At 45.1% G+C, this 16,209-nt stretch overlaps 1 protein-coding gene and 1 long non-coding RNA gene across 2 annotated transcripts; one reads left to right on the forward strand and one right to left on the reverse strand.

The window, feature by feature from the left end:
- Positions 1-233: 233 nt before the first annotated feature.
- Positions 234-1,253, reverse strand: LOC139041073 (trehalase-like). The gene is made up of 3 exons (XM_070489928.1): positions 715-1,253; positions 473-589; positions 234-366 (listed from the first exon to the last, which is right to left on the reverse strand). Exons 1-3 carry the CDS (start codon positions 789-791, stop codon positions 249-251), a joined length of 312 nt encoding a protein of 103 aa, XP_070346029.1. The 5' UTR covers positions 792-1,253; the 3' UTR covers positions 234-248.
- A 1,053-nt stretch (positions 1,254-2,306) lies between these two features.
- LOC123278949 (uncharacterized) lies at positions 2,307-4,271 on the forward strand. Its single transcript, XR_011496035.1, has 3 exons — positions 2,307-2,755; positions 3,112-3,224; positions 3,483-4,271. It is a non-coding gene; the product is annotated as an uncharacterized lncRNA (long non-coding RNA).
- The last annotated feature ends 11,938 nt before the right edge of the window (positions 4,272-16,209 follow it).

Consider the following 16,209-nt stretch of genomic DNA (forward strand, 5'->3'; position numbering starts at 1 on the left):
CAGCCTGTATATGGTCTTTATGTGGCCTGGCCCAGTGGGATGGAGCTGGGAAACAGGTGTGCCAGCCTGGGGCCACACTGCCCCCAGAGCACAGATTGATACTCCTTTCCTGAGAACACAGGTCCAAACCCCCTCAGTGTCACCATCTGAGAGGTGGGCCTGTCACTCACCCTCCTGCTCAGGGACGTCCTCAGACACTCAAACCAGAGTGAATAGACAGGACATTGGGAGGCTGTCAGGAAACTTCCTCACCTGGAAGGGACATAATAGCGATTCAGGACATAGCTCTTTCCACCCGAGCTCACAGAGATGCTCCTGTTCTCAGCCCAGAAGTCCACCTCCAAGGCGAGGGTCTCAATGTTGTCCCTGAGGTGGAGCCAGCATCACTTCAGCCCAGGCACACCGCCCCAGTCCCACCCTGGGAGGGCTCAGGTCTGGGGGGCCGCAGGGCAGCACAGGCAGGGGTGCCCACCGTAGGAAGGCGGTGTCATTGGTGTGAGTCACGTAGCGGTCCATCATGAGGGTCAGGAGTGGGGGCTGGCTCCGCTGCAGGTAGTACACGCGGGCCCCGTTGGGGACATGTCCGTAGCTGCCAAGAAGCAGGCCTGCTGAGATGCGTCTGCCCAGCCGCCAGAGCCCAGGCAGGTCCAGCTCCAAGCCCACGGCACCTGCTTCTCCTCCACCCCGGCCTTGAGGTGCCCGGCCCCCTCTTACGTTTGCACCAGGTCCAGGAAGTTCTGCAGCATGCCCTTCACTGTCTCGGGCATCTCAGAGAGGAGCAGACCCTCCATCACCCAGTAGGAGTCCCTGGGGGAAGGGACAGCTCAGGCATCTCCTCACAGCTCCCTCTGACCTGCATACCCAGGCCACGCGAGGGCGCCCCGTCCTGCCCAGGACACCGTGCTGGTCCTGGGTTCCCCACCACTGCTGCCCCTGTGGCCCCTGGCTGCTCACCAGTAGCAGAACTCGACAAAGTGCCCACCAGGCACAATGAAGGGGTGTTCTGAGTAGATCAGAGAGAACTGCTCAGGGTGGCTGAGGACCTCTGGCTTCACCTGGAGTCAGGAGAGAGGGCACAGGGGGCCTAGAACCCCCACGGAGTAGAGGCTGGAGGAGGCTGGGGCTGGCAGCTGTGGGCTTTGGAGCCCAGCAGCTGCTTGAGTTCTGACTCTTCTGCTGCTAGCCATGTGGCTTTGGTCAAGGCCTGAGCCACTGAGAGCCTGGTCTGCTCGTCCCCAACGTGCCGGTCTCTGGAGTCCTGGCTAAGGGTAATGGTGTATAGGAGCCCCCACCACTCAGCCTGGCACCCGGAAGGTCCTCACTGAGCAGCAGCCTTTATTAGCACCCAGGTGGGGGACCATTCCTTCCAGCTCCCCTTGCCCCCCCGAATCTCTGCTGCCACCCCCAAGCCAGGCCCAGAGACTCAGGGCCCCCATTCTCTGGGGAGGTGTGGACAGAATCCCCAACCCTTTCCCAGTGAGGCAGATGTGGATGAACATGGCTGAGGGAGAGCAATTGTAAGACCAGAGTGGGGTTTGCTGTGTGTCCACATCAGGTATTTCTCTGTTCATTCCCTCCTGGTTCTGTAGGGGGAGAGAGGTCAGCCTGTCTCAGTTATTTTGAAGGGAACAGTGGAACGGGACTTGGATTTGTTCCTGCAGGGCTGGTGAGGAAGCAGCCCAAGGTAGAGAGGGAGTCCGGAGCACCACTCTGTGCCTGCCGGTGCCAGAGCCCTCGGGCCTGGGCTGGAGAAGAGGTGCTGTACAGCCTTGGGCAAATGGCTGCCCTCTCTGAGCCTCAGACAAAGGAGAGAAAGTGCCTAACAGACTGTGCTGATCCCAGGGCTTGGCTACAGTCAGCAGTAGCAATTAGCATTCCTGAGCAGAAGCCTGGCCCCAGTTGGAGTTGCTCTGGGAAAAGAGAGCCCAGCAGACGAATGAACTATTACCACTGGTGTAAGGGGCAGGATTGGGCAGCCCAGAGGTGGCAGGACAGGCCAGGTTTGCCTGGGGGAGGCTGGGACGGGCTTCAGGGAGGAGGTGAGGAGTTAGAAGTGGACGTCCATCTCCTCCCCCTCAGAAGTTCTCTCTAGAGAGCTTCTGTAGGGTCAAAGGTTAGGGGCCGTGGTTATTGCATCTAAACCCAGTGCCACCCCAGAGAATGACTCCAAAGGTATGAAGTACTGAAATGTGCAGAAACAGCACTTGGCCACCCTGGAGGCCTTCCTGTTTGATAAGGAGAAATGTATCTGGTTTCACTACTACCTTGATCCCGGAAAGACCTGTGATTTTACCCATTCAACCTCCCTCCGCTCTGGGCCGGCTGCTTCTCTGACCCGGGTGATGTGGACAAAGCTCTGAAATACCTGGAGGTGATCTGGGCAGCAGGGTGGACTGGTACACTGGGGGCAGGACCGCCCACTCTCTCCCTGACTCCCAGCAGTGACCTCCGGCAAGTGGCAGCCACCGCCTCCTGCTCCACCCCAGGTGCTTAGCCTGCAGGTCTCCCTGCAGCCACCAGGGGGCAGTTGTGAGCCAAGAAGAGAAGGCCAAGGAAAGCAACGTCTGGCTTCAGGAGGGCCCAGCCTCCTGGCTCCCTATCCAGCCCCCACCCATAGTCACAGCAATGTCTGGAACCTTCTAGGACAGCCAGATCCTGACCTACCACTATGGGATCCCGACCTCTCTCCAGAAGACAGGCCAGCAGTGGGACTTGCCCAATGCCTGGGCCCCCCTGCAGGACCTGGTCATCAGAGGTAGGAGGCAGGGATGGGGCCCATCCCAGGGCTTTACCCCTGTGACTATAGAGGGTCAGCCTCCCTGGTCCTGGGGAGGCAGGAACAGAGGATGCGGGGGCCTTTCTCTGACCTCTCTGCTCTCTGGGCCTCCCACTCAGCAAACATTTACATCCACCCCACCTGTCAGAGGAATAAGCCCTCCCCTCTCCCTCCAAACCCGGGCCCTGGATTAAGAACAAGTGGCCCATGGCGCCAGGAGGGAGGTCTTAGGGCCCAGGCCTCTCTCCCTCCTGGAGGAGAGTGAGGCTCAGGCCTCTGCTCCCCCTGGGATGGGGGCTCTGGAGATTCAGGGTCCTGCCTGGGGTGGGGTCTAGGTCTGGCCAAGTCTCCTTCACCTCGGGCCCAGGAAGTGGCTTTCCAGCTGGCCCAGAATTGGATCCGAACCAACTTTGATGTCTACTCCAATACATCAGCTATGTATGAGAAGGTGAGCTGGCCCGGAGCCCAGTCCCACAGGGGCTCCTCCCCAGGTGACATGGGGAACTGTCAGGCTTGCAAAGCCCAGGCCCAGCACAGCCAGGGACGGGGCGGCGCCCGGTGGCCATTCTTGGGCACTGCAAGGATCGGAGCTGCAGCCCAGAGCAGCTTCTCCCAAAGGGGCTCCCATTTCTTGCTTCCCCGAGAGGGCTGTGGTGGGCAGGCTGGAGGTAGCACCTGACCTTAAAGCCCATCCTCTTGTCCCCAGTATGACATCAGCAACGGTGGACAGCCAGGGGGTGGAGGGGAGTACGAAGTTCAGGTGAGTGGGCCAACATCCTCCAGGGAGCTATGGGCTCTGCTGACCCACAACTGACCGTGACCTCCCCTCTCTGGGCCTCAGATTCCTCCCCTGGATGTGGGCCCACAGGCAGGAGCCTGACTGGTGCTCCTTGGTACCCCAGGGGCTAGGCGGGGCCGGAACCTCTGGGTGAACATCCCACAGCCTCTCAAAGGACTTGAGGCCTTCCCCTGAGGTCTTGCCTCACTGGCCATCCTCTCTCCAGGAAGGGTTTGGCTGGACCAACGGAGTGGTCCTCATGCTCCTGGACCGCTATGGTGACTGGCTGAGCTCAGGCACTTGGACAGTTTTCCTGGAGCCTCACTGCCTCGCAGCTGCCCTTCTACTTAGCCTCCTGCTCAGCCTCCTGCCACAGTGACGGCCCGTCTGCCCTCACTTCCTCCTCTGGCTCCAGCTCCTGCCTCATTAAACCTCTACCTGAGTCCCTACCTTCTCCTGCCTCTTCATCCTCCATCCCTGGAGACTCCATGCCCTCCTATGCCCCCAGCCAGTCCTCAGTCATCGTCAGGTGGAGGCAGGGTAGGGACCTGGAGGTCATGGGTTGGGCCCTGGGTCCCGCCTGGAACATTTAACAAGGTGGAGATCCTGCTTAGTGAGGAAGACCTAGCCCTCCTACCCCACATAGCCCAGCCCGGTGGGCTCCACAACCTGGACTCCCAAGACCTAGCCCTCCTACCCCATATACCCCGCCCAATGCCCCCCATAACCTCGCCTCCCAAATGCTTTATTTTTCTTCTTAGACGCTCACAAATACTGAAAATCACCCACCCCTGAGTCCCCGGCTACAATGGGCCCCAAGTGCCATGAGGGAGGGCAGGGAACTAGGGTCAGAACGAGTCTTAGTTACTGACCTCCTGAACTATCCCTTCAAATGAGTCCAAATCTGAATGTATTAGTTTAGAGCATTTTATGCCCTTGGGTCCTTTTGAAAACAGTTGAACACTAGCTGACAGTTATCTTATCAGCTGAGTGCGCTCAGATAAGAGAGGAAGAAAGATCTGCCAGGACCACTGTCATCCCAGGGTGACTGTGGGCATGACCAAAGCTGGAGAGACACCATAGGCATAACACTAAGGGAGGGACATAGACTTCACTAATTAATGCAGCCAGTCACTCCACAAATAAACAAGCAAATGACAATAACAAGCCCTGGTTGGAGCGGGGGAGCCAGTACTCAGATTTGCTACAATATATTATCCAAAATGATCATTTTCCAACAAAAAATTATGAGACATGCAAAGACACAAGGAAGAATGATACATACACCAAAAAAAACAAGGTAAAAAAGAGAAATGCCTGAGTGACCAAATGTCAGATTTAAAAGAAAAAAACTTCAATGTGACCATTATAAATATGTTCAAAGAACTAACCCGTGCTTAAAGAAGTGAAGAAAAGTATGACGACAATGTGGCATCAAATAAAGAATATCAATAAAGAGATAGAAATTATAAAAAAAGAACCAAATGAGGGTGCCAAGGGTTCCTGGACCCAATTCAAACATGTGTATGTGGAGCCTTGCCCACACCAAGAGGCAGTTCTCGGACACCAGCAGGGGTCTGAGAATTCAACTCAATTCCGACACTATCTACCTGGAGATAGAATCAGACTCCACAGGTAAAGGGCTCAGTCCTACAAGACCACCCTCCACTTTAGATGCCGGTCACAAGCCCAGGTTGTCACCTGTGCTTCTGATTGATGGGCTAGAAACTGGAGAGTCCAATGACCCCCTCAGACTTAGGATGCCAATCACAATTTTAGGTTGTCACCTATACTTCTGGCTGACTGGCTATACATCAGAGTCCCCACAACCCCTCCTCTGATTTGATTAATTTGCTATATTGACTCACAGAACTCAAGAAAACTCATTTACTCACTAGGTTACTGATTTATTACAAAGGATAATAAAGGCTACGGATCAACAGCCAGATGAAGAGAAACATAAGGCGAGGTCCTGAACAAAGGAGCCTCTGTCATCACGGAGCTTGGGCCCTGGCATGGTGGCACATGGAATCGTTCTGGTTCCCCCACATAGACACTTTCTGGAAAATGGGCTGATGAACCGTCCTTTTGGGTTTTTATGGAGGCTCCACTATACAGTCACGGTTGACTAAGCCATTGGCCATTGGCAATTGATTCAACCTCCAGCACCTCTCTCCTCTCCAGAGGTTGGGGAGGGACTGAGAGTTCCAAACCTCTAATCACATGGCTGGGTCTCTTGTGACAAGCTCCCATCCTTAAGTGCGGTTCGAAAGTCGATTCATTAACATAACAAAAGTCACTTTTTAGCACTCTCAATACTTAGGAAATTCCAAGGGTTTGGGGATCTGTTAGTCAGGAATTGTGGACCAAGATCAAGGATATGAGAAATATATTTTGGTCATCTGAATGACAAAATATATATTTCTTATAAATCACAATATCACAGGAGGTTTTTGGTATCTGTTCCAGCCTGTAAGTAGTTTGGAAGTCATCACTCTGTTTTAACAACAATTAAAAAGCTGAACAAACTGAAAAAGAGCAATTCTTAGATCCGTCAGAGAATCAAGGTCACAGGGCAAACTTCTAGCCCCCAAACTGAGAGACAGACAGGGAGATGCAGAGAATCACAACTTACTAGAGCAGAAACTCACAAACTGAAACCTCTGCAGGAACCTGTACTAGGTTTCCTTTACCCAGTACAGCATGTCCAGCTTTCAACAAAAAATTACAAGGTGTACTAAAAGGAAAAAACACAGTTTGAAGAGCTAGATACAGCATCAGAACCAGACTCAGATATAAAAAGGATGTTGGAATTACTAGATTGGGAATTTAAAAACAGCTATAATTAGTATGCTAAGGCTGTTACGGAAAAAGTAGACAACATGCAAGAACAGATGGGTGATGTAAGCAGAGAGATGGAAATTCTTAGAAAAAATTAAAAAGAAATGCTAGAAATAAAAAATACCATAATGGAAATGAAAAATGCCGTTGATGGACTCTTTAGTAGACTGGACACAGCTAAGGAAAGAACCAGTGAGCTTGAGGCCATGTCAACAGAAAATTCCAAACCGCAAAATCAAAGAGAAAAAAGACTGAAACAAACAGATCAGAATATCCAAGAACTGTGGGACAACTACAAAAGGGGTAACATGTGTTAATGGGAATATTAGAAGGAGAGGAAAGAGAGAAAGGAACAGAAGCAATATCTGAAACAATCATGACTGAGAATTTCCCAAATTTAACATCAGACACCAAACCACAGATCCAGGAAGCTCAGGGACCCCCCAGTGGAATAACTGCCCAAAAATCTACACTTAGGCATATAATATTTAAATTGCATAAAATAAAAGATAAAGAAAAAGTCTTGAAAGAAGCCAAAGGAAAAAACACCTTACTTGTAGAGGAATAAGGATAAGAATTACACTGAACTTCTCCTCAGAAAACATATAAGTATAAGCAAGAAGAGAGAAGAGCAAAATATTTAGTGTTAAGAGGGGGAAAAATTGGATGTAGGAACAAAATGAGAATATCAAGAGGTAAAAATTATAACAAGAAACCAAATAGATTCTGGAGCTAAAGGTACAATAACTGAAATGAAAATAAAAAATTCACTAGGGGGGTTCAATAGCAGATTTGAGCAGGCAAAAGAATCAGAGAACTTGAAGATGAGATAATTGACCTTATCAAGTCTGAGGAGCAGAAAGAAAAAAGAGTGAAAAAAAAATGAACAGAGCCAAAAGGACCTGTGGGTCATCACCAAGAAGATGAACATACCCACTAAGGCAGTCTTAGAAGTAAAAGAGGGAGGGAAAGAGGCAGAGAGAATATTTAAATAAATAAGTGGGGGCCAGCCCCCTGGCTGAGAGGTTAACATTCCACATGCTCCTCTTGGGCAGCCCGAGTTCACGGACTTGGATCCTAAGCATGGACCTACTCCACTCATCAGCCATGCTGTGGAGGTGTCCCACACACAAAATAGAGGAAGATCGGCACAGACGTTAGCTCAGGGTGAATCTTCCTCACCAAAAAAAAAGAAAGAAAGAAAGAACAGAAAAAATTTGATGAAAAACATGAATCTACAAATTCAAGAAGCCCAATGAATTCCAAGTATGAGAAACTCCAAGAGACACACCAAAACACCTTAGAATCAAACTGTTGAAAGACAAAGGCAAACAGAGAATTTTGAAAGCAGCAAGAGAGGAGCACACCTCGTCAGGTACGAGGGATCCTCAATAAGATTAACTACCAAGTTCTCATCAGAAGCCATGGAGACCAAAAGACAGTGAGATAACGTATTTAAAATGCTGAAAGAATTTTATACCCGGTAAAACTGTCATTCAAAAATGAGGGGAAAATTAAGGTATTCATAGATGAAAAAAGATGAGGGAGTTGTACCACTAGCCCTACCCCTCAAGAAATGCTAAAGGGAGTCCTGTCTGGTTGAAATGACACTAGATAGTAACTCAAGACTTATGAAGAAATAAAGATCTCCAGGGGCTGGCCCAGTGGCACAGTGGTTAAGATCACACATTCCACTTTGGCGGCCCAGGGTTCGCCAGTTCAGATCCTGGGTGCAGACCTACGCACCACTTATCAAGCCATGCTGTGGCAGGCGTCTCACATATAAAAGCACAGATGTTAGCTCAGGGCCAGTCTTCCTCAGCAAAAAAGAGGAGGATTGGTGGTGGATGTTAGCTCAGGGCTAATCTTCCTCAAAAAGATAAAAGAAAGAAAGACCTCCAGTAAAGGTAAATACATAGGCAAATATAAATGCCAGTATCATTGTATTTTTGGTTTGTAACTCCACTTTTTTATATCATAAAGAATTTAAAAGACAACTATATAAAAATAATTATAAGGGCTGGCCTGGTGGCTTAGTGGTTAAGTTCACATGCTCCACTTCAGAACCTAGAGATCATGGTTTCGGATCCTGGGTGTGGACCTAGCACTGCTCATCCAGCCATGCTGTGGTGGCATCCCATATAAAATAGAGGATGACCATCACAGATGTTAGCTCAGCAACAATCTTCCTCAAGCAAAAAGAGCAAGATTGGCAACAGATGTTAGCTCAGGGCCAGTCTTACACACACAAATTATAAATTTATGCTATTGGGCATACATGTGTAAAGATGTAATTCGTGACAACAGTAACATAAGAAGAAGAGGAAGAGATGTATTGTAGCAGAATTTTGAATGCTACAGAAGTTAAGTTGGCATCAATTTGCACTAGCTTATTATAATTCAGGATGTTAAGCATAATCCTCATGGTGACTACAAATAAATCATCTAAAAAAAGGATATGAACAGGGAATCAAAATGGTTCACTACAACAAAATCAACTAAACACAAAAGAAGGCAGTAATGGAGGAAATGAGGGACAAAAATGGTGTAAGACATGCAGGAAAAAAAATGTAAAATGGCAGTGATAAGATTAAACTCTCCAATCAAAAGGCAGAGATTAGGGACTGGCCCCATGGCCTAGTGGTCAAGTTTGGTGTGCTCTGCTTTGGTGGCCCAGGTTCAGTTCCCGGGCACAGACCTACACCACTCATCAGTAGCCATGTTGTAGCAGCAACCCACATATAAAATAGAGGAAGATTGGCATGGATGTCAGCTCAGGGTGAATCTTCCTCAGGCACAAAGAAGAAGATTGGCAACAGATGTTACCATAGGGTGAATCTTCCCCAGGTGGAAAAAGAGGCAGAGATTGGAAGAGTGAATTTTTTTAAAAAAATGATTCTACTATCTGTTGTCTGTAAGTGACTCACTTTAGATACAAAGACACAAATAGATTGAAAGTGAAAGGATGAAAAAAGATATTTGATGGAAATAATAACCAAAGAGAGCCAGGATACCTCTACTAATATCAGACAAAATAGACATTAAGTCAAAAACTGTTACAAGAGACAAAGCCAGACACTATATATATATATATACATATATAGATAGCATAGATAGATAAAAGGGTGAATTCATCAAGAAGATTAATAATTATAAATATATGTACTAAACAACAGAACCTGAAAATACATAAGGCAAACATTGACAGAATTGAAGGGAGAAATAGAGCTCTACAATAGTAGTTGGAGACTTCAATGCACCACTTTAAATAATGGATACAACAGCTAGACAGAAGATCAATAAAGAAATAGAAGATTTGAGCAGCACTATAAAACAACTAACCCAATAGACATATATAGAACTCTGTACCCAATGACAACAGAATATACATTCTTCTCAAGTGCACACGGAACATTCTCCAGGATAGACCACATGATAGGCCACAAAATGTCTCAATAAATTTTAAAAGATTGAAATCATACAAAGTATTTTCTCCAACCAAGATGAAATGATACTAGTAACAAATAGCAAAAGGAAAACTGGAAAGTTCACAAACGTGGAAATTAAACAACACACTTTTAAGCAACCAAAGAATCAAAGAAGAAATCACAAGAGGAATTAGAAAATATGGATGAATGAAAACAAAAACACAACATACCAAAATTTATGGGATGCAGCAAAGACAGTTCTCAGAGGGAAATTTATAGCTGCAAATGTATATATTAAAAAAGAAGAAAGGGGGCCAGCCCGGTGGCACAGTGGTTAAGTTCGCATGATCTGCTTCAGCGGCCCAGGGTTCACCAGTTTGGATCCCGGGTGCAGGCATGGCCCCGCTCATCAAGCCATGCTGTGGTAGGCGTCCCACATATAAAGTAGAGGAAGATGGACATGGATGTTAGCTCAGGGCCAGTCTTCCTCAGCCAAAAGAGGAGGATTGGCAGCAGATGTTTGCTCAGGGCTAATCTTCCTCAAAAAAGAAAGAAGAAGAAGAAAGATCTTAAATCAATAATCTAGCTCTACACCTTGAGGAACTAGAAGAAAAGCAAACTAAGCCCAAAGCTAGCAGAAGGAAGTAAATAATAAAGAATACAGCATAAGTAAATAAAACAGAGACTGGAAAATCAATAGAGAGAATCAATGAGACCAAAACCTGGTTCTTCAAATAAATCAACGAAATTGATGAAGAAAAAAGAAGACACAAATAACTAAAATCAGAAATGAAAATGGGGACATTACTACCAACCTTACAAAAATAAAAAGAGAGTACTATGAACAATTTTATGCCAAAAAATTAGGTAATCTAGATGAAAAGGACAAATTCCTAGAAACACACAAATTAGCTAAACTGACACAAGAAGAAATAGAAAATCTCAACAGACATAACAAGTAAAGAGATTGTAATTAAAAACCTCCCCACAAAGAAAATTCCATGTGATAGTTAATTTTATGTGTCAACTTGGCTAGGCCGAAGTACCCCAATATTTAGTCAAAGATTATTCTAATGTTTCTGTGAAGGTATTTTTTAGATGATATTAACCTTTAAATGAGTAGACTTTGAGTAAAGTAAATTACCCTCTGTAATGTGAGTGGGCCTCATCCATCAGTTGAAGGCCTTAACAGAAAAAGACTGACCTCCTTCGAAGAAGAGGGAATCCTGCCAGCACACTGCCTTTAGACTTGAACTGCACCTCTTCTCTGAGTCTCAAGCCTACCAGCCTCTCTTGTAGATTTTGGACTTGCCAGACTCCACAATCATGTGAGCAAATTCCTTAAAATGAATCTCTCCTCTCCTTCTGTCTCTCTGTCTGTCTCTCTGTCTGTCTCTCTCCATACACACAGATATCCTATTGTTTCTGTTTCTCTGGAGAGCCCTAATACAGTCCAAAACCAATGGCTTCATTGGAAAACTCTACCATACATTCAAAGAATAATAAACACCAACCCTTCTCAAACTCTTCCAAAAACAGAAGAGAAGGAAACACTTCCTAACTCATTCTACAAGACCAGCACTACTTGATGCCTGAGCCAGATAAAAACATCGTAAGAATAGTTAAAATGTCCATATTACCTAAAGCAGTCTACAGATTTAATGCAATCCCAATCAGAATCCCAATGACATTCTTCACAGAAATAGAACAAAGAATCCTAAATTTATATGGAACAACAAAAGAGCCCGAATAGCCAAAGCAATTCTGAGAAAAAAGAACAAAGCTGGAGACATCACAATCCCTGACTTCAAAATATACTACAAAGCTATAGTAATCAAAACAGCATGGTACCAGCACAAAAACAGACACACAGATCAATGTATTAAATTGAAAGCCCAGAAATAAAACCACACATCTATGGACAGCTAATCTTCGACAAAGAAGCCAAGAGCATACAATGGAGAGAGGAAAGTCTCTTCAATAAATGGTGTTGGGAAAAACTGGACAGCCACATGCAAAAGAATGAATGTAGAACATTATCTTACATCATACACAAAAAATAACCCAAAATGGATTAAAGACTTGAATGTAAGACCTGAAACCATAAAACTCCTGGAATATAGGCAGTACACTCTTTGACATGAGTCTTAGCATGTCTACCTGGGCAAGGGAAGCAAAAGAAAAAATAAACAAATGGGACTACATGAGACTAAAGAGCTTCTGCAAAGCAAAGGAAACCATGAACAAAATGAAAAGACAACCCACCAACTGGGAGAAAATATTTGCAAATCGTATGTCCGACAAGGGGTTAATTTCCAAAATATATAAAGAACTCATACAACTCAACAATGAAAAAATGAACAATCCGATCAAAAGATGGGCAGAGGATGTGAACAGATATTTTCCCAAAGAAGATATACAGATGGCCAACAGGCACATGAAAAGATGTCCAACATCACTAATTATTAGGGAAATACAAATCAAAACTACAATGAGATATCACCTTACACCCATCAGAATGGCTACAATTAACAAGACAAAAATTAACAAGTGTTGGAGAGGTTGTGGGGAAAAGGGAACCCTCATACACTGCTGGTGGGAATGCAAACTGGTGCATTACTGTGCACTGCTCTCCAGCTACTATGGAAAACAGTATGGAGATTTCTCAAAAAATTAAAAATAGAACTACCATATGATCCAGCTATCCCGCTTCTGGGTATTTATCCAAAGAACATGAAATCGACAATTCAAAGAGATTTATGCACTCTATGTTCATTGCAGCATTATTCACCACAGCTCAGACATGGAAGCAACCCAAGTGCCCATCAACAGATAAATGGATAAAGAAGATGTGGTGTGTATATATATATATATATATACACACAATGGAATATTAGTCATAAAACAAGACAGAATCATGCCATTTGCAACAACATGGATAGACTTTGAGGGTACAATGTTATGGGAAATAAGTCAGACAGAGAAAGACAAATACTATATGATTTCACCCATATGTGGAAGGTAAACAAACACATAGATAAGGAGAACAGATTAGTGGTTACCAGAGGGGAAGAGGGGGAGGGGAGGGCAAAACAGGTAAAGGGGCACATATGCATAGTGACAGATAAAAACTAGATTAGTAGGGGTGAGCACAATGCTCTCTATAAAAAAATTGATATATAATAATGTACACCTAGAATTACACAATGTTATAAACCAATATGACCTCAATAAAATAATTAAATTTTTAAAAATCATAAGAAAAGAAAATTACAGTCCAATATCCTTTATGCACATGATGCAAAAATTCTCAACAAAATACAAGGAAACCAAATCCAACAGCATGTTAAAAACATTATACACCAGGGCTGGCCCGTGGCCGAGTGGTTAAGTTTGTGTGCTCCGCTTCAGCAGCCCAGGGTTTCACCAATTCGGATCCTGGGCGCAGACATGGCACAGCTCATCAAGCCATTCTGAGGTGGCATCCCACATACCACAACTAGAAGAACCAACAACAAAAAATACACAACTATGTACCAGGGGGGCTTTGGGGAGAAAAAGGACAAATAAAAAAAATTTTTTTTAAGTAAAAAAAACATTATATACCATGGCAGCGAGCTTTATCCCAAGAATGCAAGGGTAGTTCAACATAAGAAAATTAATCAATGTGATACACTGCATTAACAGAACAAAGGAAAAAAACACGTGATCATTAGTTGGTGCAGAAAAGGCACTGACCAAATCCAACACCCTTCCATGATAAAAACATTCTAAAACTAGGAATATAAGGGAACTTCCTCAGTACAAAATATGGAATTTAAGAAAAATCCACATCTAGTATCATACTCAATGGTGAAAGACTGAAAGCTTTCCCCCTAAAATCAGGAAAGAGACAAGTACTTTCACCACTGCTATTCAACACTGTACTGGAAGTTCTAGCCAGACAACAGGACAAGAAAAATAAATAAAATGCACTCAAATTGGAAAGGAAAAATATATCTATTCACAGATGACATGATTCTATATACAGAAAATTCCAAAGGCTCCACAGGAAAGCCACTAGGTCTAATACACAGGGTCAGTAAAGTTGCAGGGTACGAGATCAATATGCAAAAATCAGTTGAGTTTTCATACACTTGCAAAGAACAATCTGAAAAGGAAATTTTAAAAATAATCCCATTTACAATAGCTTCTAAAAGAATAAAATACCTAGGAATAAATTTATCCGAGGAAATGAAAGACTTGTACACTGAACACTACAAAACATTGCTGAAAGAAATTAAAGGAGATCTAAATAAATGGGCAGACATCTAGCGTTCATGGATAAGAAGGCTTAATATCGTTAAGATGTCACTAAGTCAAGAGCAATTTACAGATTCAACACAATCCCTATCAAAATTCCTACAGTCTTTTTGCAAAAATGGAAAAGGCGATCTTCTAATTCATACGGAATATGATGCAAGACATATGGAATTGCTGGACACCCTAAATAGCCAAAAGCATCTTGAAAAAGAACAACGTTAGAGAACTCACACTTCCCGATTTCAAAACTTACTATTTTAAATTTTAAATGGGCAAAAAAACTTGAACGAACATTTCTCCAAAGAAGATACACAAATAGCCTATAAGCACATAAAAAATGTTCCACATCACTAATAATTAGGGAAATGCAAATCAAAACCACAAAGAGATATCAGTTCACACTCATTAAGATGGCTATTACTGAAAAAACAGAAAACAGGGCCAGTCCTGGTCATCTAGTGGTTAAGTTTGGCACACTCCACTTTGGCAGCCTGGGTTCAGTTCCAGGCACAGACCTACACCACTCATCTGTCAGTGGCCATGCTGTGGCAGTGGCTCACATACAAAATAGAGGTAGGTTGGCAACAGATTTTAGCTCAGGGCTAAATCTTCCTCAGCAGAAAAGAAGAAGATAGGCAACAGGTGTTAGCTTAGGGCAAATCTTCCTCAGCAAAAAAAAAAAAAAAAAAGCAAAAACAAAAACAGAAAATAACAAGTGTTGGGGAGAATGTGGAGATATTGGAAGCATTGTGCGTTGGTGGTGGGAATGTAAAATGGTTTAGCTACTGTGGAAAACAGCCTGGTGGTTCCTCAAAAATTAAACGTAGAATTACCATATGATCCAGCAACCCCACTTCTAGGTATATAACCAAAAGAACTGAAATCAGGGACTTGAACAGATATTTGTATGCCCGTGATAATAAAAAAAAGTTTTGGAAATAGATAATGGTGATAGTGGCACAACATTAGTGTAAATTGAATTGCACATTTAAAAATAGTTGAAATTGCCAGTTTTATGTTATATATGTTTAACCACAGTAAAAATGTAAAAAAAAAAAAAAAAGAAAAGAAAAGGAAGGAAGGAAGTATACAGGCTCTGGAGGCTGGGGTGGGAGGAAGGAGGGGGACAAACGAACAAAGCAGAGGTGACTCTTCCAGTGGGGAAGGACGGGAGCACTGTCAAGGGGAAGCACAGGGCCTGGGCCATCTCGTCGTGTGGTAAACACTGCTCAGGTGCTACAACTGACATCCTGGACAGCGAGCCTGAGTCACAAAGGTCACACAATCACTAAACTCAGATGGTGATGGCTGGCAGTGTGCACCTTCCCCACTGCCTGTGTCATTTCAGGCCTGAGTCATCGATCCTGGATCTCTGCTACAGCCTCCTAATGTGTCCCTGCCCCACCCTCTGCCCCGTCAACTCATCTTCCCTAAAGCCAAGGGGGTGAGCTTCCTAGAGCAAATCTAATTCTGCTGCCTCGGCTCATGCGCTTCTCTGCTGGTTCCCTCACCAGGAACCTCCTCGGCTTGGCAAAGGCTATTTACAGGTCGGTGCCAACATGCCCCTCCAGCCTTGTCTCACATCCCTCCCCTGCACCAACTCCGAGTTCTGTCTGGCCAGGCTGAGCTTCTCACGGTCCCTTCCAGTCTGCTCTCCCTCCACTGGAGCGGTTCTCAGCCCGTTCCCTTGACAGACTCCTCAGTCATCTTCAAGAGCCATTGCAAGTGGCTCCACTACAGTGGGTCTCCCCAAGTCTACTTCAGACAGGATGGTTGTGCTCTCCTGCACCCCCACAGCATTTCTTGTAGATAATTGTGAGGGTCCTCAAGTGTCCCACTACACTTGGGACTGAATTTTGAGCCATTTTGTTTGAAAAGTTAAAGGAAATGGTAAGACTCTGAGGTGGTGGTCTTGGGGCCACCCAAGCAACTGGCATCGGGGTTACCATATCTGGCCTAATTGTGTCACTGACACTCAGGTGCCCATTCCCCCCCCCCCCCCCCCACACACACACACATGACTCTGAGGGAAGGGCCTGAGCAGGTGGCACCAGCAGAGACTGAAAAACAGAGAGCAGAAAAAG

The sequence above is a fragment of the Equus asinus genome, chromosome 20, assembly GCF_041296235.1.
Source record: "Equus asinus isolate D_3611 breed Donkey chromosome 20, EquAss-T2T_v2, whole genome shotgun sequence".
In the NCBI taxonomy this organism is placed as follows: Eukaryota; Metazoa; Chordata; class Mammalia; order Perissodactyla; family Equidae; genus Equus; species Equus asinus.

Coding starts and splice junctions, on each gene's coding strand:
- LOC139041073 (XM_070489928.1), bottom strand. CDS start 791: ATGGAGGGTCTGCTCCTCTCTGAGATGCCCGAGACAGTGAAGGGCATG. Junction 590..714: donor TTCCTGGACCTGGTGCAAAC/GTAAGAGGGGGC, acceptor GCTTCTTGGCAG/CTACGGACATGTCCCCAACG. Junction 367..472: donor AATGACACCGCCTTCCTACG/GTGGGCACCCCT, acceptor GCTCCACCTCAG/GGACAACATTGAGACCCTCG.